This window comes from Astatotilapia calliptera, chromosome 17, assembly GCF_964374335.1.
Source record: "Astatotilapia calliptera chromosome 17, fAstCal68.1, whole genome shotgun sequence".
Lineage (NCBI taxonomy): Eukaryota > Metazoa > Chordata > Actinopteri > Cichliformes > Cichlidae > Astatotilapia > Astatotilapia calliptera.
Window position 1 is genome coordinate 21,291,163 of NC_137438.1, and position 24,998 is coordinate 21,316,160.

At 38.2% G+C, this 24,998-nt stretch overlaps 1 protein-coding gene across 1 annotated transcript in view; it reads right to left on the bottom strand.

The window, feature by feature from the left end:
* abcc9 (ATP-binding cassette, sub-family C (CFTR/MRP), member 9) overlaps window positions 1-24,998 on the bottom strand; it is an 82,313-nt gene that overhangs the window by 35,625 nt on the left and 21,690 nt on the right. Inside the window, exons 9-20 of the mRNA XM_080291725.1 lie at window positions 18,914-19,078; window positions 17,529-17,684; window positions 17,306-17,440; window positions 17,031-17,193; window positions 15,869-15,909; window positions 15,594-15,736; window positions 15,181-15,289; window positions 13,880-13,987; window positions 10,630-10,702; window positions 7,375-7,480; window positions 5,728-5,766; window positions 3,486-3,524 (exon numbers count right to left, since the gene is read on the bottom strand). Coding sequence (XP_080147851.1) covers window positions 3,486-3,524; window positions 5,728-5,766; window positions 7,375-7,480; window positions 10,630-10,702; window positions 13,880-13,987; window positions 15,181-15,289; window positions 15,594-15,736; window positions 15,869-15,909; window positions 17,031-17,193; window positions 17,306-17,440; window positions 17,529-17,684; window positions 18,914-19,078 — 1,277 coding nt within the window. The remainder of the gene's footprint in view (window positions 1-3,485; window positions 3,525-5,727; window positions 5,767-7,374; window positions 7,481-10,629; window positions 10,703-13,879; window positions 13,988-15,180; window positions 15,290-15,593; window positions 15,737-15,868; window positions 15,910-17,030; window positions 17,194-17,305; window positions 17,441-17,528; window positions 17,685-18,913; window positions 19,079-24,998) is intronic.

Genomic DNA, 24,998 nt, shown 5'->3' on the forward strand with positions numbered 1-24,998 from the left:
ATGAAATACAGGGAGTGCAGAATTATTAGGCAAATGAGTATTTGCTAAACCTAAACCACTATTAAAATAATTATTTCCGCTTATTGTAAGCAGCACGGTGGCACGGTGGTTAGCACTGTTATCGCACAGCAAGAAGGTCCTGAGTTCAATTCCACCATCAGGCCGGGGTCTTTCTGTGTGGAGTTTGCATGTTCTCCCCAGGGTGTACCCCGCCTCTCGCCCTATGACAGCTGGGATAGGCTCCAGCGCCCCCCGCGACCCTGAAAAGGATAAGCGGAAGCGAATGGATGGATGGATGAGTATTTTGTCCACATCATCCTCTTCATGCATGTTGTCTTACTCCAAGCTGTATAGGCTCGAAAGCCTACTACCAATTAAGCATATTAGGTGATGTGCATCGCTGTAATGAGAAGGGGTGTGGTCTAATGACATCAACACCCTATATCAGGTGTGCATAATTATTAGGCAACGTCCTTTCCTTTGGCAAAATGGGTCAAAAGAAGGACTTGACAGGCTCAGAAAAGTCAAAAATAGTGAGATATCTTGCAGAGGGATGCAGCAGTCTCAAAATTGCAAAGCTTCTGAAGCGTGATCATCGAAGAATCAAGCGTTTCATTCAAAATAGTCAACAGGGTCGCAAGAAGCGTGTGGAAAAACCAAGGCGCAAAATAACTGCCCATGAACTGAGAGAAGTCAAGCGTGCAGCTGCCAAGATGCCACTTGCCACCAGTTTGGCCATATTTCAGAGCTGCAACATCACTGGAGTGCCCAAAAGCACAAGGTGTGCAATACTCAGAGACATGGCCAAGGTAAGAAAGGCTGAAAGACGACCACCACTGAACAAGACACACAAGCTGAAACGTCAAGACTGGGCCAAGAAATATCTCAAGACTGGTTTTTCTAAGGTTTTATGGACTGATGAAATGAGAGTGAGTCTTGATGGGCCAGATGGATGGGCCCGTGGCTGGATTGGTAAAGGGCAGAGAGCTCCAGTCCAACTCAGACGCCAGCAAGGTGGAGGTGGAGTACTGGTTTGGGCTGGTATCATCAAAGATGAGCTTGTGGGGCCTTTTCGGGTTGAGGATGGAGTCAAGCTCAACTCCCAGTCCTACTGCCAGTTTCTGGAAGACACCTTCTTCAAGCAGTGGTACAGGAAGAAGTCTGCATCCTTCAAGAAAAACATGATTTTCATGCAGGACAATGCTCCATCACACGCGTCCAAGTACTCCACAGCGTGGCTGGCAAGAAAGGGTATAAAAGAAGAAAAACTAATGACATGGCCACCTTGTTCACCTGATCTGAACCCCATTGAGAACCTGTGGTCCATCATCAAATGTGAGATTTACAAGGAGGGAAAACAGTACACCTCTCTGAACAGTGTCTGGGAGGCTGTGGTTGCTGCTGCACGCAATGTTGATGGTGAACAGATCAAAACACTGACAGAATCCATGGATGGCAGGCTTTTGAGTGTCCTTGCAAAGAAAGGTGGCTATATTGGTCGCTGATTTGTTTTTGTTTTGTTTTTGAATGTCAGAAATGTATATTTGTGAATGTGGAGATGTTATATTGGTTTCACTGTTAAAAATAAATAATTGAAATGGGTATATATTTGTTTTTTGTTAAGTTGCCTAATAATTATGCACAGTAATAGTCACCTGCACACACAGATATCCCCCTAAAATAGCTAAAACTAAAAACAAACTAAGAACTACTTCCAAAAACATTCAGCTTTGATATTAATGAGTTTTTTGGGTTCATTGAGAACATGGTTGTTGTTCAATAATAAAAATTATTCCTCAAAAATACAACTTGCCTAATAATTCTGCACTCCCTGTATAGACCCTGTTAGAAAGTCTATTATACAGCTGGCTCCTTGAGGTGGCAGTGTAAGGAGTCTTTGGGTGCTGCTTAGGCTTAATTACTGATTGTCTACATGTGATGAGGTGTTGGTTAAGGGGTGCCTGAGGTTGTCTAAGAGGGAACAATACATCTTTGCTCCCAGTTGCTGATTTCATCTTAAACTTAGTAATTGATGGGATTATGTAAAGCAAATAATCCCAGTATATGCTGTTGTACGTCCAAAACTGGAAACACCATTCAAAGCCTGAAAATGAAAGTCACCAGTGTGCAAACATTTCTAGTTTTTGCATACCATTTTTTAATTATCTAACAATTTGTCAAAAAAATCCCATTTCTCATCTAATTTTTTCATATTTATGGTTGGGGTATCCTTCAGCTGTGGTTTTTCTTTCTCTGGCCTTGTTCCTCTGACACAGGTTTGTTGTTAAAACTTTAAATCAACTAGCAAGGTTATAAGTCTAATACTTTTATTTATTTTTATGATCTAGATTTTACAAAATTCACAAAATGCTTTGCCCATTTGAGGGAATGAGAAGGCTCCAGTGGACTAATTAACAGACAAAAAAAAGGGGGAAAAGTTCTAATTAAAATTTTCTTTTGAACCTGTTGGCATGCCTACAATTTTTATTCTATAACCATCATATTACCCTCAAATCATAAGAAAATTAATCTTCTTACCAACAAAGTCTTCCTCAAAGTCACCACATGTATATTTTTCGATCTGAAGCCATTAGATTGAGAGGTCTGTCATCCAACTGCCACTGTCAACAAACCGCTATTATAAATAAACTTTTTTGGAGAAAAAAAGTAATAAAGTGGCCAGCTCCCGTTTTCTTATTTGGTGCTATCTTCTAGCAGAAATATCGCAATTGCATCAGAAAGTCTGTTTATAGTCTGTTTATTTGTTTGTTTGGTTTTTGTTTGTTTTTTTGAATGGGGGGGTTCAATGACTCCCAGCAATAAAAACAAAAACAACAGACGGCACGTGAACAAAAAGCAACACAATGAGCAGAACACTCTCTGAAGGCTGACGGTCCTGAACACACACAATATGACCTGATGTAGCAAAATCATTTAAGAAAGAAAGAATAAACCAATAAGTGATCCATCTGTGGTTCCTCATTAAGCTGCTGTCTTACTGAACTTGGTTCAGGTTTAACTTCAATCACATTTCAAGTCCTCATAAGCATTAGATAAAGAAAATCTCTGTATTTAAAAAGTTAAAATAATGAAACGCTTACTGGACGTTTTACCTCTTTACAAAACAAAAGAAAAAATCAATAAAAGTAAAATAATGTTGCATTAATAAACTGGCAACCTTGCATTGCTTTTTAATTTCAGTATTATAAGCTGTGTATTCACTAAAGAATTGTGGTTTTTGTCTATGACTAACACTATATAATATTTATTTATATAGGTATAGAAAAGACAGCTTATATATATGTGTTCAAGAACAACAACCTGGCTATTTGCAAAATGGCAACTTCTTCTGAGGCACAGTAACACTGACAAATGGGGTTAAAACTGAAAGAGGAGGAGAAGCAGAGGAGAAAGAAGAGGAGGTGAGACTGAGGGGTCAAAGGGTCACATCATTCTGAGGTCGAGACCAGAAGAAGAGCGAGTACCTCCTGATGTCTTCGTCAGACTCCTCTGCCTCTGACCAACTGTCAAAGTCAGTGTGTTAGAATTAGCCTGCTGCCGTCCACTGCATGTATATTTGCGCTTACGTGTGAACACAAGGACAAGACCACCGCAACAAAAGCAAAGCGATAACAAAACACAAAAGATGAGCTGCTGCTTCGCTTTTTAAGGAGGAAAACCAAAAGCACGAAGAAGAAAAAAACATGAAAACAAATGGAAGAGTCATGTCAAACCCCAGCCTGCCAGCTGTTAACTGAATTAACCTTCCCACCCAGAAAAGAAGGGCTGTGTAAGTGATGCAGTCATTGTCTGTCTGTGATAATTAGGTTTTGTGGCTTCCTCGACAATGAGGTCGTGTATTTTCTGCGACTGAGAGTGTGCTTGTGTAAGAATCATATCCCAGCTTAAACGAGCACAGGCATAAACAGAAGAGCCTTCAACAAACAGAGAATCTTCAATCCAACTGCTAAATCAAGCCTATTTACAGAAGGACGTGCAGCATCAAATACGCCCCGACTGCACTTTAAAAAGTATCCAGCCCTCACTCTCCGCTCATGCTAATTTAAGCTCAGAGACATTTTCAGTGTTACTTTAAGGATGTACTGTTTCTTGTTCTCCAGCTCCAGTACTATTGGAGGACTAGTAATAGAGTTAGTAGAGTAGAGTTGAAAGGTTTACATTTCAAAAATTACATGGTTGTCAAAAGTCATACACAAAAGTCAGCTAATATATTTAAAAATAGTGAGTGAGAATCTGGCAAGAGGAGTGCTAGAACAAAGAAAAACAGTGCAACACTGTATAAACCTATAGAATAATGACGTGTTCAGTTTAATCAAAATCAATGATTGATGTAATAAATATGCATAGATGAGCAAATAGTCTTTTCTGTTTCTTGCATGTCAATGAATATTCGATTTTACTGTTACATCTACAGTTTAACAAGACATGAAAAATGAGTAAAACCAAATTAGCTTTGAAAAAAAGAGAAAAGTTTAAAAGCATCATGTGTAGAGAGGCTGCAGAGAGGACAGCATTTATACTTCTGAGTTTCGTACGTGGTGTGTGTTATTTATTATGTTTGTTTTATTTTAAACAGCTGTAAGAAACGAAATAACACATAAATTATCTTCTCTTGCAATTAGTTTCTCAATATGTAACACTGTAATGTAACAATTTAATATTTTTAGATTAGTCTTATGACATTACAAAAACATTACAACAGCGGCAAGAGTTACGCAAGTTTCAGACCCTTCTCAGATGGTTTGGTCACTCTAAGAGCTTTCAGTGTGTTAAACTTCTGTACTGGTTCTCTTGGCTCATGGAAATCAGTTTAACCACTGAATAACATAAAGTAATCGATCCATCAGGCATGTGTTACAACAATACAGTCTGAATGTTGTAGCTATCCTGCTACAACATTCAGACTGATTAATGTCTCTGCATCAAAGCAGAACCAAACAGTGAATGTCCCATTCCTCTGAGGCCATCATCAGCCAAGAGCATCAGACATCCTAATGTAAGGATAAAAATTGTGTTCCTTCAACATTTGAGAGAAATATGAATGTACTGATAATTATGTGGCTTCCACAGATCTCCAATATTAACCTCACTCTCCAACTTCAGGCTAAACCTCAGTGCTGCCACTCAGTACAAACGTGCAGCAGATTTTAGAGTAAAAACTCTCAATGACAGCTGTGCATGTCCACGTTGTTCTCTTCCGAATTTCAGTGCAATTTTGCACTAACTCAGCAAACACCAGATAGAAAGTGTCCTTGGTAAACTCAGAAACTGCTTTACCTGATATCAGCACTGGTTTCTGTAGGGCTCGTGAACCACAGCCGATCACACCTTCAGATTACTTCCTAATGCGATTTACTTACTTAACCTTCATAACACACGGTGAGCAATAAAAAAAAATCATCCAAACTGCTAAATGTAAACGTTGAAAGGCATAAAAAATGATATGGAATGATTTGTAACCTCTTTATATTAAACTGATGGGGAAATGCTGTGCTCAGTGAGCAGTGAAAGATGGCAGTTACCTTTTTGGGTGTAATAAAAAATTATGACTAATAAACTAATTTAACACCAAGAAGATACTCATGCTTTTGCCAATATACCCCTTTAAAATAACATGAGGGTATGCAAGTGAGAAAATAGTACCTATTTTCAAGCCTGAGTATTTACAGTCTGTGTTTAAATGACTGTAGACCAGAGAGAAGGTACCTTATGTTCCCCTCGTGGATCACCTCACAATCAGGCTGCCTGATATGGCAAGAAAGCAGAAGGTAAAGGGAAAGAAACCACACACACACACACACACACACACACACACACACACACACACACACACACACACACACAACCACACACACACACAACCACACACACACACTGGTTAGTGTGCAAAGACAATATAAGGATATAAAGACAGATATATAGGCGATAGAAATTCAAAAATCCTCTAAAAAAAAGCAACTGAAACTTGAATTACAGAAAGAAAATGAGTCGTAGTCACAGGACAGTTGTCTAATATGACGGCGCACACTGCAGACACCTACAGCAACCTTTTGTTTCCATTTCCAGCTTCACATTGCACATTAAAAATCTGTGTATGAATGTCATGGTATTTGGGGATTTTTAAATGACTTCTTTCATTTCTTTAATGACTTTAGTTGTGGTCAATCATGGTCAATGAGAAGTTAACAGGCCTAAACTTCTGACCACAGCTCTACATAAACACTTATGTTTATTCAAGTAACCTCCCAATTTTAACACTGTGGGTGAAACTCCTGAGTGAACCACTAAAAGTGTGAAACTGTCAGGACATTGAGAAAAACTGATCACAATTATGGAAGCAACTGAGATGTTACAAATGACCAGTGTTATCTCAGAACTTCTCTTCAATTAGCATAAGACACAGTAGAAACCAGGAAGTCCTTTCCTCTAATAATAAAATGTCCAGAGACGACAAACACAGCTGACCTCTATGTGTCGTAGAAATGGCTCATTCCTGAAAGTGAAAGCAGAATCACCTTCAGGCTTTGAGGCTATGAGATCTGCTTATTACCAAATATCCTCCTCGTAATTGATTCAGCCAGTGTCATTTGGTGTTTGTGAGGCTGAAGAACCAGTTTGTCTTTTGCAGTTTAATTAAATAATAAAATGAATGAAAGCATCTTTGGTGTAACTCAATATCCCCCATATTTTAGCGAATGAATGGCAATTACATTAAACTCGGGGAGAACATAATGCTTTTAAACATCATAGTTTGACTGTAACTGAGTCGTCCATAATTGATTTTATAAATGGAAAGCTTTCCAGAGGAGAAGCTGACAGATCCCAGATGACCACGAGAGCGGCAAATTAAATGACAGTGAATGTCGCTGCTGGACGTTTGACACTAACGAGCCAGTAATTGATTCGTCTCGTTACTGTCAGCATTACTCTGTGCACAGACAAGAGATTATTAGTTTACATTTGTTCCCAATCATGGTCATGAAGACGTACTATATGCGGCCAGATGTGTAAAATAAAAATGGCGTGAAACAAAAACAACTGAAAGTACTTAACTGTTTGACTAAACAAAATAAAATGAGAAATATGAGATTATCATTCTGATACATAAAAAAAAAATTAAAAGGTTTATACACATAGAAACACATAGAAAGAACAGAAGAAATTTCAAATATCATCATATACAAAATACAAAGCTTTTAGAACATGGGTTCCACTTCCTCTATTTAATTATTTGCAGCACACCAAAACAGCTACTGTATTTATTTATTATTAATCCACCAGCTTTGGATCCTCTGTTACATTTAACAGATTCTTGCATATTAGATACTAAGTACCTATAAAATATTTTCTTACTTGCTCCAGTAGACTCCCCCCTCGATGGCTTGCATTTCTCCAAGCATGGCCAGCAGCAGGGAGGATTTCCCACAACCCACCTGGCCCACGATCATTGTCAGCTGACCTGAGATAGAATGAAATGAAAAAGGTGGTGATGGTAAACTAGCTAGAAACTCAGTTAATCTCCTAAAGCCACCATTTCACTGGTGGCCCACATGGAGAAAGGATTAGGTGTTCTTTTAGCCACATGCTAAACAGACTCTTTGCAGTCACGTAACAAACTAAAAAAAAACTTTACTGCTTCCATGGCAGTTAAGAGGGTAAGTATGAGCCAGGTTTAGCTAATGAAAAGTAGATGTTGTGATAGTTTGCTGGTGCGTGTTAACACAATGCCAAAATCTTCCCAGGAGGGGACATCTCAGAAAATTCAAACTATGCAATACTCAGAGAAATTCCAAAAAATCAAAGACCTACATCTCAAACTCTGCAGGCCTTAGTTAAAATTCATGACAAAACAATCAGCCAAATACTGAAGAGGCATGGTGGTCTGGAATGGTTGCAATGTTACATCTGAACAAACAATGTGGAGATGTTTGGACATAATGCACAGCACCACAGCATGTCAGCGCATACACTTCATACCAGCACCTTGCACTTACTGAGTCAACCATGAAATCTTCTGTATGCAAAAGTATTGTAGAGTCAAATGTGAGGCCATGTGTCCGACAGCTAAAGTTTGCACCAATGAAAGTCACCCTGACTGAAATCCCACCCTACAAGCTTTTGAATCATGCAGTGTACTTAGTACTTCGTTTTTCAGATGACTGCATAGAGTTATGTGAAAGCTTCATTTTTCCACGATTGCAGACGATGAAGTGTAACACCTGTTTTAAAAACAAGTTGGGAGGCTGTGGAAAATCTAAATGACAACAATGATTTTCAAATCTCACAGATGTTATTCACAACTGCGCATAGAAAACAAATTGAGTTTAGACTGAGAAAATGTACGATCGATGGCAGCAACAGGTCTGGAACTGATTCTCAGATTAAGATTCATACGTTTGACGATTACATTTTTCAGATGAAAGATTTTTAATTTGGGGGTAGTTGTATAAAAGGGGGGTGGGCATGACCTGAACCCAAACCTAACCTTGCCTTTAACTCTAGCTAAATTTATCTGGTGGATGCTACTTTATTACAGAGTAAGGCACACTGTAACCTTTTAATATTTAAATATTCATGATTCTGTAAGAAGACTATATGTCATAAGATGTTTCAATAACTTGAAAATTGTATGTTAATGAGAATCTGAGGCATTAAATGTGGAGGGCAGGTTAACCATTTAGAAACCCCGCTACTTACTGACATCAACAATACACCCCGCTCATAATCTCTCAGATAACAATCAAGGTAATCTATAAATATGATTACAAGAAACTTTCAGACAAAACCAGTCAAACTAAGCTTAAAAGGAGCTCAGATCTACTATTTGTTTATTATTCCTTATCCCCTAAATGCAAGCAGCCACTGTGAGCTGAAAGTCTGTAATGACTCTAAAACAAACTGAAAAACGCACAAACATAACACTCCAGTTACTCCGAACAACATTACACCAGCACTTGGCAGGACAACAAATCCTGGTTGTCTTAGTAGTAGCATGACTGGGATGGCAAGCAAGTCACTTCCCGAGGGAAACTGCGTGTGTGTCCGTCTGTGTGCGTGTAAGACATACTATACAGTCCATTTGTTAACAGCTTCAGCAACATGGTCTCCTGACACTCAGTGTTTCAGTTACAGGAGTGCAGAATTACCGCAGCTCTCGGTGTAACAGCAGCATCATGTATACTAAAACAGTGTTTGTCACACTGAAACAGTAAAGAAAAAAGATAAGCTCAAAACTTCCTGTGATCTTAAATCTCAAAAACTAGATTTTAAAACAAGAAGAGAAACGTTACAGCGAACAGAGCCACCATAAGAAAGTGAAAGGCAGCAGATGTATTAAAATACGCAATGATATGAGTGAGATCCTTCCCTGTGGATGTATGCTTCTAAATTTAAAACACTTGGCAGAGTCAGTATCTGGCTGTGATTGCATGTATTTATTTAAACACTGATACTGCTTTAATACACAAAGCAGCATTTAATGTTATAAAGTTCTTAACAAATTTTAGACCGCCACCGAATATAAGGTTTGTGACAAAACCAACCTAAATTTACAGTTTCTCTAATGGTTAACCCACCAGTGTGCACAAACTCTTTAATCAAAATGATATTTTTAATGGTAAAAATAGGTCATGTTGATCATTTTTTTCATATTTACAGTTTTAATTTTTTTAAAGCAAAAAAGTTTGTCACATTTTTAAAAAAATGAATAAATGTAACAATAATATATTTTTTTCCTTCTTAAATTAACCTGAACAGAAAAATTAATTTCATCGGTGAAATGGTATGCCAGCTTAAATGTGGGTATAAAAACATAAATTCAGTATTATTTGTCTAACACATAACAACATAATGTTTACCTATAGATTTCTGAAATATTTGTGTTTTCCTGTTTACATGACAGGTGGTCTAATACATTTGTTAAGCACCGTATATCATATAAAAACAAGTGTTTTTATATAGCAAATTCTAAAAGAACTGGGTCTGACAAATATCCACATTACAAAACATTAAAGAGAAAATATGATACACATCAAATATGAATATGTAACCAAAATATTAGTAAAATAAAAGAAAGTAAAAATCAAATGCTAAAATATTAAACACCTACCAGCCATTTGGCTGGAAGGTGGGTTTTAAAGGTAGAAAAGCCAAATGGCTGCTCTCTGGGACTCTAATTAAGGCTAAATTATGCTTGTAGCCTATAAAGTGATATATATAAAATAAAACAGGTCCCAAAAACAGAACTTTGAGGTACACCAAATCTAACTGTTGAAGAACAAACCTCAAATGTCACGACATCTAAGAGAATTAAAAGAAAGGAAGAGTATGAGGAGAAGAATCAGCAAGGTTAGGTTCAGGACAGAAATGATTAGGTTTGATGCATCATATATAACATATGTCAAACCCTTTTTATTTCAACAAAGTTTCACTTAATAGCTGTATAGGTATACACTCTTAAGGCATTGTAAACCTCTTATGTTTTGAGCACATTGCGTTTACATATAATGAAATATATGCAACATAAACAAAATTTCCATTGCCACATACTAGAGTTTCTCCTTATACAAACCTGAACTTTAAAGTATTCTACCTGTCGTCTAGTCTTACCTGTTGGGATCCGGATGTTGATGTCCGACAGTGTCAACAGGTTATTTCCCCAGGTGAAGGATCCACCCGTGACCTACACAGAGAAATAAAAAATAAAAAGATCAGAAGGTAACAAAAGGGTTATACTACTAAAGTGCGCTAAAGTGCTTTTTTTCCCAGCACATGACTCTCAGTAAATTCCCATTATGCAACATGAATACGTGCTGTTTTCTTGTTACGTGTGAACCCACTGGAGCAAAGGACATGACCCACTTTACGCCCCGACCCAGAGTTTAAGAAATGCTAACAGTAAGTGCATTGCAGCGAACACTGCTGAGATAACACACACACTGGGCTCGTGGCATGAGGGACACCAAACCAAATGTCATCCTGTGACGCATTTCACATCAAGTTCACTTTGGTGAATGCTGACAAATAAAAATCTGTTACACAAGAGGGACAGGTGCTACAGCTCTGTTTTGTCAGTGCAAGATGTGTGAAGGCCTGATCCACTCACACTTCAGTAGGAGATTACGGTCAGTGTCATCGATGCAGCCAAAAAATCACAGGTTTGCATTAAAAGGCCTGACAGGCTATATAATATACAGTATGTATTCATGGTTTCCGATAAGTTCACCATCTAAACAAGTTGTTCTTTGGTTCTACGACACGTGTTTTACAGCCTGTGTATTAAATCTGAAAGACTTAAGCTAAATATAACAAAATGTGGTCAATTTACATTTTTATTGGACCAAATGTAAATTTCTAACCATGGGATTTTGACACCGTCCGACACAAATACAATCGAAGTGCAACTAATGACTTTAATGGTAGTGTTATGGCCTAGTGGAAAATCTATTAAAGACTTCCCTTTAAAGACAAGCTTTTAGACATTAACCAAAAATGAATGAATGATAATTACTTCCATTTCCATTTGTATAATCAGTTACCCCCAGTAAGCATAGCTGGATGAGTCTTATGAAAAGGAATTTACTTTATTTTCCATTACTGACTCAAAAAAGGTCAACACAAGAAAGAACAGAAGGATTCAGCTTCCTCGGCTTGGTTAGAAATCACCTTTGATGAAATGGAAACAATGAAAATCAGTCAGCTGATTGAAACACACATGTTCACTGGAAATTTAGACTGAAGAGGGATGGAATAAAGGATCATGACCCTCCGCTCATTGCTTCTTCACGACGTGGCATTAAAGCAAGATCAAATGGAAGAAGTCTTAAATTTAAGCTCCACTATCAATGAAATTTCTTTTTGAAAGCTTCATTATTTGTGTCCAGAAACCCGCCGATCAGCACGTAGCAGACTTGTGTATCTAATCCCTCGTCTATATCCCTTCATGCATGGAGTTTGTTTACATTCCTCCCATCTGTTGCATTTATTTATTTTTATTATTTTATGCAGGGACACCCCCTGAAACGCAAACTTTCTTCAAAGCTTCCTTTTCCCAATGACCCGATCCCAAAGGAATCAAGAATATAAGAGCATCATAAGATGATGAAAGATCTCTTTTAAAAGATTATAGCACCAAAAATAAAGATTATAATATTTAGACATTGTTTTACACTGAGTGACTAAGAAACAAATACACCTCAATTGAGCAGGCTGTTCATGCATGACCACCAAAACACACATGGGAAATCTCAGATGTATGTCCATGCTCCTGAGCAAAAGTAAACAACCAAGATTACAAAAAGCAGGATGAGGTATATAAAAATTGAAAGCAAGTTAAGATACTATCAACAATTTGACAAGGGAGGAAGGAGAAAGGACAGGGAGAGAAGATGTGCAAAAAGGGGAGTGAAAATAAAAAGATGAGATTTTGCTGAGAGCAGATAAATGTAGTCAAAATATTTAATAGAAAATGTGCAGCTGCAGGAAATGGGCCTGGTGATATGTAAATATGACAATGAACAAAACAAAAGACTGACAGATAAGAAATATAAAAAACAAGATGAACCCTGGTGTATTTCTCTGCAGCTTTCTCAAGCCTGTGAAGCCGAGTTAAACATTTTATGAACCTGATTTAAAGCCTGTATGATGAAGACAAAAGCTTCAATTTCCTCTATTCTCAGAATTTTAGGGGAACTACATTAACATTAATGCTATATCTGCATTGTGTCCAGATTTTCCTGGATCTGGATCTCCACACAGAAACCCTTCTGTGTGGAGTTTGGATGGCCTGTTGGTTGGCCATGTTTAACATGAGCATCCACCAAAATACATATCTGATAGAAAAAGGAAAAGCAAAGGCCTCCTTTAAATGGCCATAACCTTGTATATGTGGGTGTGTGTAATGCATAACAAACAAGTTTTACACTGATAAGTCAACAAGGTCTGTGTCAAGCATGGAAAAGCTACCACTCTAATTGGGGGTCTGCCATCTGGGGAATAGCATCATTCCACAGGGATGGGACAGGAAGAGGAGTCTTCACAGAGGGGCTGAGAAAACCTTGGACACATCCACAAGGCCCTTTAAGGGACAACAAATTCTCATGTGAATCCTGCACTTCCTGAGAGGAGTGAGAGTATGTGCACACACGCATGTCGCATGTATGATTGCAGGCAAAAACCCATGGACGCATAAACAATAAAGATATGAAACAGCTGCTCATAAAAGTGAGATAAGTGGCAGCAACAGCACGCAGCCCTTCTGTGCTTATCCATCTGATGCTTCTTCTCGAAAAGGTGCTTTTATCGTGTCTGCTGTCCACTCTCCAGGTGTGTTTGTCAGGGAAATCCTGCACCTGCCTTGAACAGGCAGCCGATAACATGGCTGAACGAGTTTCCGCTCTCTTTATTCCCATCAAAACAGGAACCTTTCCTCTGCATCTAAGCATAACCATCCTCAAAAGACTATTTATCTTTAAGAGGGAACTGTCAGTCTGGACAACTGAGTTCATTGCATCTAAATGTGTTGCTCATAACCCCCACTCTTAGTGTCACATGCTGAAAACCCTTCAAGACACCAGTGGGTTAGATATCAAGACAAAGGTTTCTGCTCCGATACTAATGATGTCTTTCCAGTCCCATCATCTACTTTCTTTATCCCACATCTACAGCTCTGGAAAGTCAGAGGTGTCCATTACTACAAATTAAACCACAGCCAGTTCCTCTAAAGCTGCCAAAAAACCAAAAGGTTCATTGATAAATGGGTAGACGTGGGTCCATGTGTTGCACTTTACATGTGATCATAGCCTGTATCTAACTTACACCCCTGTAAACTTTCCCCTAACACATAAACTTTGAGCCTGACCTTTACAGCCACATCCTCTGTCTCTGAGGGTCTCATCTGTCGCCTGGTTGGCTGCTCATAGTTGTCCATTTGGTAGCGCATTGGCTGCTTCCTGTTGATGGCTTTGGTCTTGAGAGGGACAACCGAAAGAAAAAGGGAGAGAAAGGAGTGAGCATTTGATAATAAACATAAGACTTTTCTGCATCTGCTGCACTTCCTCTGGAAGCAGAAAACGTTGCCCCAATGGACTCAGTCCTCATTATTATTATATGATCCAGATACAAAAACAAAGTTCATCAATGTTTCTAAATTGCACGTGAAGTTCCACAACTAAAATCTCCACACAAAAGTAAAAGTATTCACACGTTCATCAAGAAGATGTAGTCAGGCTACAGTATGTGAGTGTACTCCAAGTACCAGGATGCTGTATCCATAGAAGTCACAGTTTTCACTCTCAAAGATCTCCATATTGGCTACATAACCCAGGATTATGGACCAGCTAGAAAAGGGCATGTGATTGATGTCATTGGAGATACTAGGAAGCAGGTAACAGTCAATTTCTGTGGGTCAAGCTTTAGTTGTCAGGCAAATGCCCTCACATCACACTCTAGAATATTTTGGTGTGCAGAGGAGATCATGATGTACTCAGTGACTGCAAGGTGCCCAGGTGCTGTGGTTAGAAAACAATACCAAATCATAATCTCTCCACCATCGTGCAGACAGTTGGTATGAGGCGTTTGTGCTGACATGCTACGTTTATGGCCAAATATCTCCACTTTGGTCTTACATTTAGTAAACACCCCATGACTGCTGCTTAGTTTCCACACATAAGAAGTTTAGTTGCTAAAGAATGTCTAAAAAATGTGTTTTTAACATTAAGTAGAGGCGATAAAATGATAATGGAGATGAAAACAAAATCCGGTATTACTGTTACGGGGTTTTATTTTTCTATGTTGTCTAATTTTAGCTGATTTTGAGTGAGAATAAAATGAGTCGAAAAAATATGTCATAAATGGGTATGCTGTTTTTTAAATTTCCTTTTACAATCTTATCTGAAAACCATTACAGCTCTAATGAATCATGTGAGTCACTCAGCTTTGTGGTCTGACTGTCCATTTGAACACAAACAGTGATAATCCCACTGCAGAGCAGACAATAAGCGACTAAAGACTCAGACAGCCACACGATTAGGCCTGTATTTCACTGAGTGGTGAAATGTTCAAATACCCCAAACAGGCTCAGAGGTGTAGCAGTCAAAAATACAAACTGTTACTTTTGCACTTTTCCTTGGTCTTTTTTATTGATCTGGTATCGTAACTCACCATCCCCATGGGTTTCTTTCCAGCTTCGAAGGAAACAGATATGTCACCATTTCTCCAGCTGTCGTCTCCAATTTCATCACTCTGTAGAAACTCACCAAGCTTCTGAACACTGTAAGAACACACACACACACACACACACACACACACACACACACACACACACACACACACACACACACAGCCTATTAACAGTGACACTGTGATGATTCCAATACCGGTAATCTCTCAGGAGTTTAGAGTTTCTCGTCACTGTTGTTGGGTTTCCTTGACGTTCCTTTAATTAGATTTGCCGCTGAAGCCATGTCCAGTTTGTACTCCATGTTTAGTCATGTCCACATCCCCTCTCCTTCAGTCAAAGCATGCCAACCAGCTGTCCACAACCTTTTACAATACAAATAAATCTAAACACTCACCTAACCAGAGCCTTCACAGCAAATCTGACAACAGTGGAAAGCAGGAAGAGCGGGGTGACCAGGATGTGAAACAGTGACAGAGCTGCAAAGGCCTGAGAAGGACTGGGGCCTTCTTTATTGAGGATGTGATACGTCACAAATGTCTGCAAAAAAACAACAAAAGACAAGTTTAACATCTCTTCCTTATGCTGTTGAATTATAGCTTAAGAAATAAGCAAGTAGAACATTTAAAGCAGAGTCAAATTCTTTTACAGATTGTAATAAAACTGACTTACGGCTAGAACCGCAGCAATGGGAATAGCAGCATTCATGAAAACTGCACAAAAAAAAGGAACAGGTTTTATTGGTAGGATAGTAACTTAGCTGATTTAGGTAACAATACAAGCTTTATAACATACTTTAAGTCCCTTTTAAAAAAATTATTCTTTGAAAAACAAATGTTGCATTGTTTTAACCATTATTCAAAAACAGCACTTATGAATGTGGGCTAGACAAGAGCCTTCTCTATAATCAAATACTGTATAACAGTAACAATTATTCAGTTTCATTTATATCACAAAAAGAGGTTCCTGAGGCCCTTTATATTGTGTAAAGACCCTACAATAATACAGAGAAAATCTTTGGGGGTGAGGGTGGGAGACAGGACACTGTGGAAGAGATCTAGAGTTTAATAATAGCTAATAATTAAATGCAAAGTTTTGTGTAAACACATTGTGAGCAAAAAAGGGGAATGAAGAAGAAACACTCAGTGCAGAATTAATAAATGGATGAACTAGTTTTTCAGCATCACTCTGAGACAGGATATTTCCAATTTTAGGATATTGTGTAAATTTAAGAAATCAGTGTTTCATATTAAGTGTTACATATGTTTAATATGCACACTGTAGGACATATCCTGGTCAAAGATGACTCCAAGATTCCTCAGTGTTACTGGAGGCCAAGGTAATGCCATTCAGAGTAAGCATCTGGTTAGACATCATGTTTGTGAGATGTTTAGGGCCGAGTACAATAACCTCAGTTTTATCTGAATTCATAAAAAGAGGTCATCCAGGTTTTAATATCTTTAAGCCACTACTGCAGTTTAACTAATTGGTGCGTGTTATCTGGCTTCATGGATAGATAAAGCTGGATACCATCTGCATAGCAGTGAAAATTTATGCTATTGCTTTGAAGGATACTGCCTAAGGGAAGAATGTATAAATTAAATATAATCACCTGAAAACCAAGTGCAGTAATTAATGCTGTAATTTAACTGTTTGTTAAGTTGTACTGTGGAAATAATTTCCTAGAAAAATGATTTATGCTAACCATCGCTGAATATATGTGTGGCGTTTCAAACAAGATTCATTCTGTACATGCCAAACAAATTCCATTTCTGCTGGTCTGCAGACATTCTGCTCACATACTTAAAACTCCTGCTACTGATTTTCATCTTACTGGACATGGATGTGTAGAAGGCGAAGGTCCTGAGGCTGGTGAGCTCTTTGCCTCTGGTCTCCTCCACACTGTCACAGAAGATGTTCTCCCAGGCGTACAGCTTCAGCAACTTTATGCCCTTTAGGATCTCAGTGGTCTTTTTAACACGATCTGTACTGTGTTCCTGAAATAGCAAATAAGACATTCAAAGAAGATTTTTGTTCAGAATTACGCAGGAAATTTTGTTTTCTACACTGAGAAAACATTTATTTTATATTTATAAATATCTTCTTTACCAGTGTGATTTTCTGCGTGTCTGCCAGCTTTGTAGCTATAAGGTACTGGACCGGAGCCAGCAGAACTATGACAGCCGCTCCTACCAAGGCACTCGAGCCCATAAAATGACGGAGCAGAATTATTCCCATCACAATCTGCAAAGAAACAAAAAGACCTGACTTGAAAAACTATTGATAGGAGTAAAACATATCCAAATATGTTTAAGAATATGGCTTATCTTACCTGCACGGGCATGGCCCACAGGTTGGGGCAGAGGAAGAGGAACCACATGAGCTGGTTGGTTTCTATAGCAACCAGGTTGTTGATCTGCCCCAACGTCATCTCCCCCATTGACATGTTGGAGGTGGATAGGCGCAGGATTTTGTTGTAGATCATTGCCTAGACAAGACAGATAATAAGACAGATGAAGGAAAGTTTAAGATGATGGATAGATAGACATATTAGTTCATCTATAATGCCAACCTTTTAAAGGCAGTCACCTTGTTTTAAAAGGTCGCTGAACATTTGCAAGCTGCTGTGGAACCCACCTGACCCACCTGATGCCTGTGTTTATTGAGTGTGGGGTCCCACACTGGTCCCAGAACCAAATCACAAAAGAAATTAATCCAGATGGCAATACCAACCTTTTTTTGACTGAAATAGTTGAGTCAGGGCCAGCACTTTGAACTGGGACATTCCATCTGGTTCTTCAATAAACAATGGTTAGATGTTTAGTACCTATCTTAGAGTTTAAGTGAAATAAAATATTGTCTGCCGTCTGCTGCTGAGCTGACTCCAGCTCATGGCACAGTGGTTTTCATGAATATATTCATTACTAGCAGTATTATTCTGGGTTTTAATGGAGAGCCAGACACTCTATATCCCATTAATGGAATCTATATATTTATAACTGCCATAACTGAATTATGCAGAAATGCCTACTAAATATTTGGATAACATCTAATTACATTAACCATGGGAGTTTTTACCACTACCACTTATCAGTAATTTTAGCTTATTTAAAGCAACTTTGCTGCTTCTTCCGCTGTGCACAAGCCTGTCTTGATAAAGACTAAATGCCAAAAATACATGTGAAAAGAGATACCTATAACATAGCACGTTCTTTTAGAATTTAGCATTTTAAATACATTTGTAAAAAAAGCAATGTTTTAGCTTTAAGTTTTAATAGGTTAATGGACAGTGTCAGCACTATGCAGAATGCCAAAGACTTTTCCCACTGAGGGACTCCTATAAATAAACCCATCACTTACATAACTGAATTAAATAGAAATGCTAACTAAATGCCTTCACATCATCGATTTACATCAGCCCTGGAAATTTTTAACCCTCCTCCATGTTTCTGTTCAACACTGACTGCCAGCTGAAATCTACCGGACTGTTGTTACACTTCAGAACAGGTGTCCAATGAAACCTCTATGTGGCTATTAAGCTGGGGCTTACATCAGCAATTAAAAGAGCCTGGTGTCACATGAGGTGACAGATAATGGCTGTGTGAGCTGATAAAACTCTGAAGCATCATAGAAATCATTCACGATGAGCTTTCCAAAGTGACACCCGAGTGTTGAAACACCGGTCCGAATTTTCATTTTCCACGATGCTTCACTCACCAGCAGAGCTCCCCGCATGTTAATGCCTGTTTCAATGGTGACATAGTACGAGGCCTGAAGGAAGGTTCTCTGCAGGATTAAAGCCAAGAAGAGAAGAACAGCCAGGATGGAGCTGTTCTGCAGCAGCTCATGGGAAGACATATGGTAGTTCTCGAAATGGGTGACCTACAAACACAAGCAGACAACAGGTACAAAAATAAGATTCTTCTTTGTAACCTGATCAGAGGTCAAACTGATTTCTCATTCGATGACAGTCTGTTGTCTGTTCCACAAACCATAGTAGCTGGTGCATTAACAAGAGCATATCCTATTTCAATCACAAACCAAAATTTGCTAGAAAATATGTGAAAACATTCTCTCAGATACAGATGTTTTTCAATTCAACCTTGGACGGATATTCTGGACGTTCATCAGTAACAATGTAAATAAGTGTGTTTCAAAAATAGGTTCTTTATCATTCAGTGTAAATAAAAAATGCAACTGCAGAACATTTTCAGTTTAATAATAATAAAATTATTATTATTGATATAATTATTAGGAAATTATCTAGATGATCAGCTAAAGAAAGAGTATTTCTAGGACTTATTGAGAATCTTCTGTAAAATCTGATGTTAAGATTCTACTTCATTTTTCTTTCATTTAATCGGTTTTCACTCTGCAGCAGCAGTGGTAAAAATAAGACGTTGAATTGGAACAGGATTGGGGTCTTTCTCTCATAAGCAGTGTCATCTTTACTGTCCTGGGATCGCAAGTCCCAAAAGTGAAAGCCAGAAACAGATTTATTGTCTCTTGTGCTATGGATTGGCTCTTAGCTCTAGCTGAGGGAGGGGCATGCAGACCAGAAGTGGGGAAATCCCCCCCCAAATTACACCATAGTGGCTAAATCCATTTACATATAGTCTATGGGCTTTGTGGAAAAAGAGATGATTGTCCAAGTCTCTGGAGCTCTTAGAAAGTAAGGAACGCTTGCTATTTTAGCAAAGTCTGAAACATCGATGCAAAGTCCATCAGTGTTCATTTAAGTTGAGCTCTGGTGAGTGTCGAGACTAAACCATGATTCATTTTCATGAAACCACTCATGGATAGAGCCTCTGTCACCTGGAGAGGAACTACTCCCATTTACGTAATCATAGGATAAAGGCGATCACTCAGAATTACTTTCTATTGATTTGCAGTGACCTCCAACTCTAAGGGGATAATAAGATGAAAGTAAATTATGATCCAGACTGATTGTTATCCCTCAGCTGGTATCCAAGCAAATGATGGCTGTGCCATTCATGGTGATTCTCAGTGCTTTGTCCATGAGCCCCATGTAGCCAGGGTTTTAAACCAGAAAGCATGGTTGGCATTTTCAAATACAGCAATTTTATACAATATTTATATTTGTGGCAAAAAAGAGACAGAATATTTTATTCTAATATTTTATTAATTAGTTTCTACATTTCTGAATTCGTTTAAACAAATACACATTAGAATTTTATCCATGTATCCCATTTCTAGCGCAGTAAAAAAAAAAATGTTTATACACTGATAAATCAATCTGGATTGAAAAAATTACACATGAATTGTTGCTTCAAAAATCCCAGAGTGACGCTCAGCAGTCCCTCTGTGTACGTTAAACTGAGGCAGAGAGTGTGAGGTGAGTGGGGAATTTTCCATGTCACTCAGAAATGCAGCCATGCTCTGCTCTCTATCTCAATTGCCCATTATACCCACTTTAACCAGCAGGCACAGACCTGACAACAGCTTAACATCTACTATACCAGCATCCAGCCAAGTGGACTGTGTGAAAATACGCTGCCATTACAAAAGCATCTGTTCTGCCTCTCCTACAAGCCCTGACTGCTTTATGACCTTTGGAGAGGTTGGCATGGATTTAAGAGGAGTTGATGCCTATGATCACTTCTGCTGGTGTATATTTGGTTGCCAGAAATGCTGTCTGTGACCAGTCTGCTTGATCTCTGTCTGCTCTGCCCTTTTTATTGTAGGGAGATATTTATATTGTTTTGTAATGTTGTGTATGAGCTGCAGGTTTGGTCGAGCTAATTATGAGTCATGCTGGTCTATGCTAAGATATCAGACAGGAAGCCAGATATACTGTTACTATGCATCCAAATGGATTAGCTTAATTTTTTTAAAGCCATTTTAAGAACAATTTTTGGTTTACTTGAATTATCAAAACTGCATTCTAGGAACATTTTCATTCAGTACCTTAATACAAGTATAACAAAGTCCATAAGAAAAGAAAAGGAAAAGAAAAGGACACTAAAGAAACTGATGGACATTATGGACAATGCCAGGCATCCTCTGCACACGGCCATAAACAATCAGAAGAGTCTGTTCAGTGACAGGTTGCTTCTCCCCAAGACAAGAACTAACAGACTTAAAAACTCCTTTGTCCCACACGCCATCAAACTGTTTAACTCCTCTCTGGAGGGGAGAGGGAGGGGAAACAGGAGGACAAAGGAGGGGGGAACAACTAAGCTGTAGTGCCTCTTCACCTCACTGTACAATACCTTGTGCAATACTTTTTGTAAATAGTCAACAGTGCAATAGACTCAATACTTGAAATGTGCAATTCACTTGTATTTTTATTATATATTCCTATTTATTCTATTTATCCCCTTTGTATATTTTATTTATATTCGTCTCTGTATTTATATATATGTGTGTGTGTGTGTGTGTGTGTGTGTATATATATATATATATATATATATATATATATATATATATATATATATATAACAATTCTGTAACTGTAACTTCGGTCGTTGCTGTGCTTTTTTTGGAAGTCGAATTTCCCAGAGGAACCCACCCGAGGGATTAATAAAGTTCTATCTTATCTTATCTTATCTTATCTTATAATGAGAAGCAATTCTGAAAATTAGTAATAGAATTTGCTGCGATGAGGTTGTAGGAAAATAACAAAAATCGAAAAAGTTAATGAGCAATTCAGACTCAAGAATAAAACAACAAGTTAACAAAGACTGAGGGGAGACAACTGAACTAAAGCCCAATTCTAGTCTGGCCTTTCCACAGCCTCCCACTCACTGTCACTTTAACTGTGTGAAGGCCATGCCGCATAAAGTATCATTTCAAAATAAAAGCCTTAAGTGGAACACTCGATTCTACATCAATACACCCGTTTTTAACTGTGTTAACACACAGTGTGCACTGTGTTAACAGAAAGGCTTCATTTGGTGGGTTTACTGAAGTACAGCTTGTTGCAAGTTGCAAATAAATGCAGATAAAATGTATCGTAAATAAAAGAATTCATGAAAATGTGGTGCTTCCTGTTAATTTTAAACCAAATTCTGAACATAACCTGCTCCTGACCTGGTTATGTGTTCAGCATCAGTTACTATGCTGATTTAGCCACATTAAAAAATCCACTTTTGTAACACAAAAACTTCACATAACTTAAGCATTCATGTCACTTCATTGTAAGCCCCTCTGGGCCCTGCCTCTAGAGGTTAAAATAAGAATTGGTACGTGAGGAGATTTTCTGCTCTCTGTGGATTTATGCAAATGACCTGATGTCATGTGTCCTTCATGGCTGATTTCCAAACCCCGAAACTGTATGAAGTTACTATAAAAAGGTGCAACTTAGTGACTGAATCTAATCAGCATCATCTGCTTGAATTTAAATTAATATCTAAAAACGCAAATATGGAATTCAGTGGAATATAACTTCCAGACATCAGAAGACCCTTTATTGCTGACAACGTCCTGGAAGCGTTTTTTGTGCTCATTTATTTGTGAGGAAAAATACTTTGGATTTCAAGATAAAAAATGAGAAAACATTTGGAAAAATATTAAAAGTTAAGGTGAAACGCAGGTTTGGTTTCATGCTAGGAGTCAGGCATGAAGCTGCTCTGGTTAAAGTTACATCCACAAGGTCTGTTCCACGTAAAGTGTGTGTGATGTCATTTTAACTTTGTCTTAATCATCATCACGTCAGACACGGCGTCGCACACGAACTGTTGACGATGTGGCGACTGTGACCAACGCCTTGTTGACGTCGTGCTTAGAGTGAGTCACTCTTTGGCTGACTGGACCACCCAACAGTTATAGTGTGTTAATGACCCATGATGTTTCACTGATCTGCCCTTAACCACTAATATAATGATCTTATATAAACACTTAACAAGGCTTTGGTCTTGTTGATGGTGTTGGAGACATCAGCTATGCCTGAGTAAAGGTTCAGGTTTCCAGGATGATTTCTCAGAAGGGAAAACGAATGGCATTAAACTCTTTACGTCTTCATCTCTTAAAACATACTATATATACTGGAGGTCTGCTTTTTCTTACTTTATGATGTTTTTATATTGTTAAATTCTTAATTCTTATATTTTTTTAAATAACAAATATTAGGGTTAGTATTATGTTACATGAACTATGTTATAAACAATCCCTGAGAGCCTAAAGCTCAGGCGTGACTCTCTAAGCTTAATAGTCTGTTTTTTCTACTCTTAGAAATGTATGATGTCAGAGAGAGTGTATATTCCTAATGAGGTAATCTTAATCACTCAGCTCTCTGACATGTTAGCACCAAAACCTAGTATAAGAAAAATGATGTTTATGCTGAGCTGTGAATCATGAAACGTCCAAGAACAAGAATGCAGAGCTGGAAATGAGCAGAATGGGTCATTTTTAAACAAATACACCTCTGAAAGGAAAGAGGACCCAAATGCAAGAAGCAGTCGGCAAAAAATTCACAGCTAAGAAAAAATTCACAAAAAAGTGAACAACCAAACATCCAAAGCATTATGTATGAGGAAATCAACTAGGACCATAAAGGAAAACAAAAAAAACACCAAGAACACAAGAAAGCTTGGTTACAAGTAGAGATGGACCGATCCGATATTACGTATCGGTATCGGTCCGATACTGACCTAAATTACTGGATCGGATATCGGAGAAAAATAAAAAAAATGTAATCCGATCCATTAAATATCACGAAAGCACCTCACAAAACTTGCAACACACTCACCTCAGAGCGTTAGCACGTCGGAGCAGTATGCATCACGTGATAGAGCGGCTGTGGCATGCGGGACCTGTGGTGGTCTGGATAGCATTTGGAGCTTCGCTAGCAACCCCGCATTTCATCTCCGACAAAGTTTTCCCGAGAGAAGTAAAGCAAGTGTGTAAGTCCATCTCTAAATGTTTGTAAAGCATTCCTGCGTTAAGCTTAACAAGCGATATATGGAGCGACTGCCTCTCGCTCTCCGGCTGCTACTTCAATCATGAAACTGCTTAACGATCAGCTGATCGGCTTTTCTGTCGCGAGTCCGTGTCTCTAGTTTGCTTTTGGCCCACTTTGCACCAGAAAGAGGAAACCAGCGGCTGAACAACAGCAGCACGTTTAAGCTTGATCAGCTATTGTTAGAATGTATTTAATATTACTTTCTACACCAGGATCTTTTTCTACGTAGCTGACGCTGGTAACTGTGCAGGGGCGGATCTAGCAAAGTTTAGCCAGGGGGGCCGATAGGGCATTAACTGGGAAAAGGGGCCACAAAGACATACTTTTCTTTCTTATTCTCATTTAAAATGTCTAGCTTTTAATAAATAATTATCTGACACCCAAAGTTTTAATTTGATGTAAAATGAATAGAAGTCCATTACTGTATATAGTAACTATTAAGTCTAATATATATACCCTAGTAAGCTATAGTACTTTTTCCTTTGGGAAGGTACCATCTGTGCAGTCTGCAATTCTGTTGAAGAAAGATGTTGAATCTATTTAATATTTCTTGAAAAATAATTGATTTCTGTGCATTTTTTTCCACACTGCATCAAATTAAGGTTGATTACGTCGATTAAGCATCATGAGGTGGAGCGTGAGGGGTGGTTCCCTATTTTTTATTTATTTATTTTTGTTGTTGCTGGGAGTTGGAACCCTATTAGTTAGGTTGCTTAATATTTATGCTAAGTACTCTTTAAAATACCAGAATAGGGAGGATGGTGTAGGTTTGAGTTTATTAGATTGATCAGTATTGCTGAACTATGAAATATATTTTTTTTGCATACAGGTATAACAGAATAGCTTTAGTGTAGTTGTTGTTTTAAACTTGAGTATGAA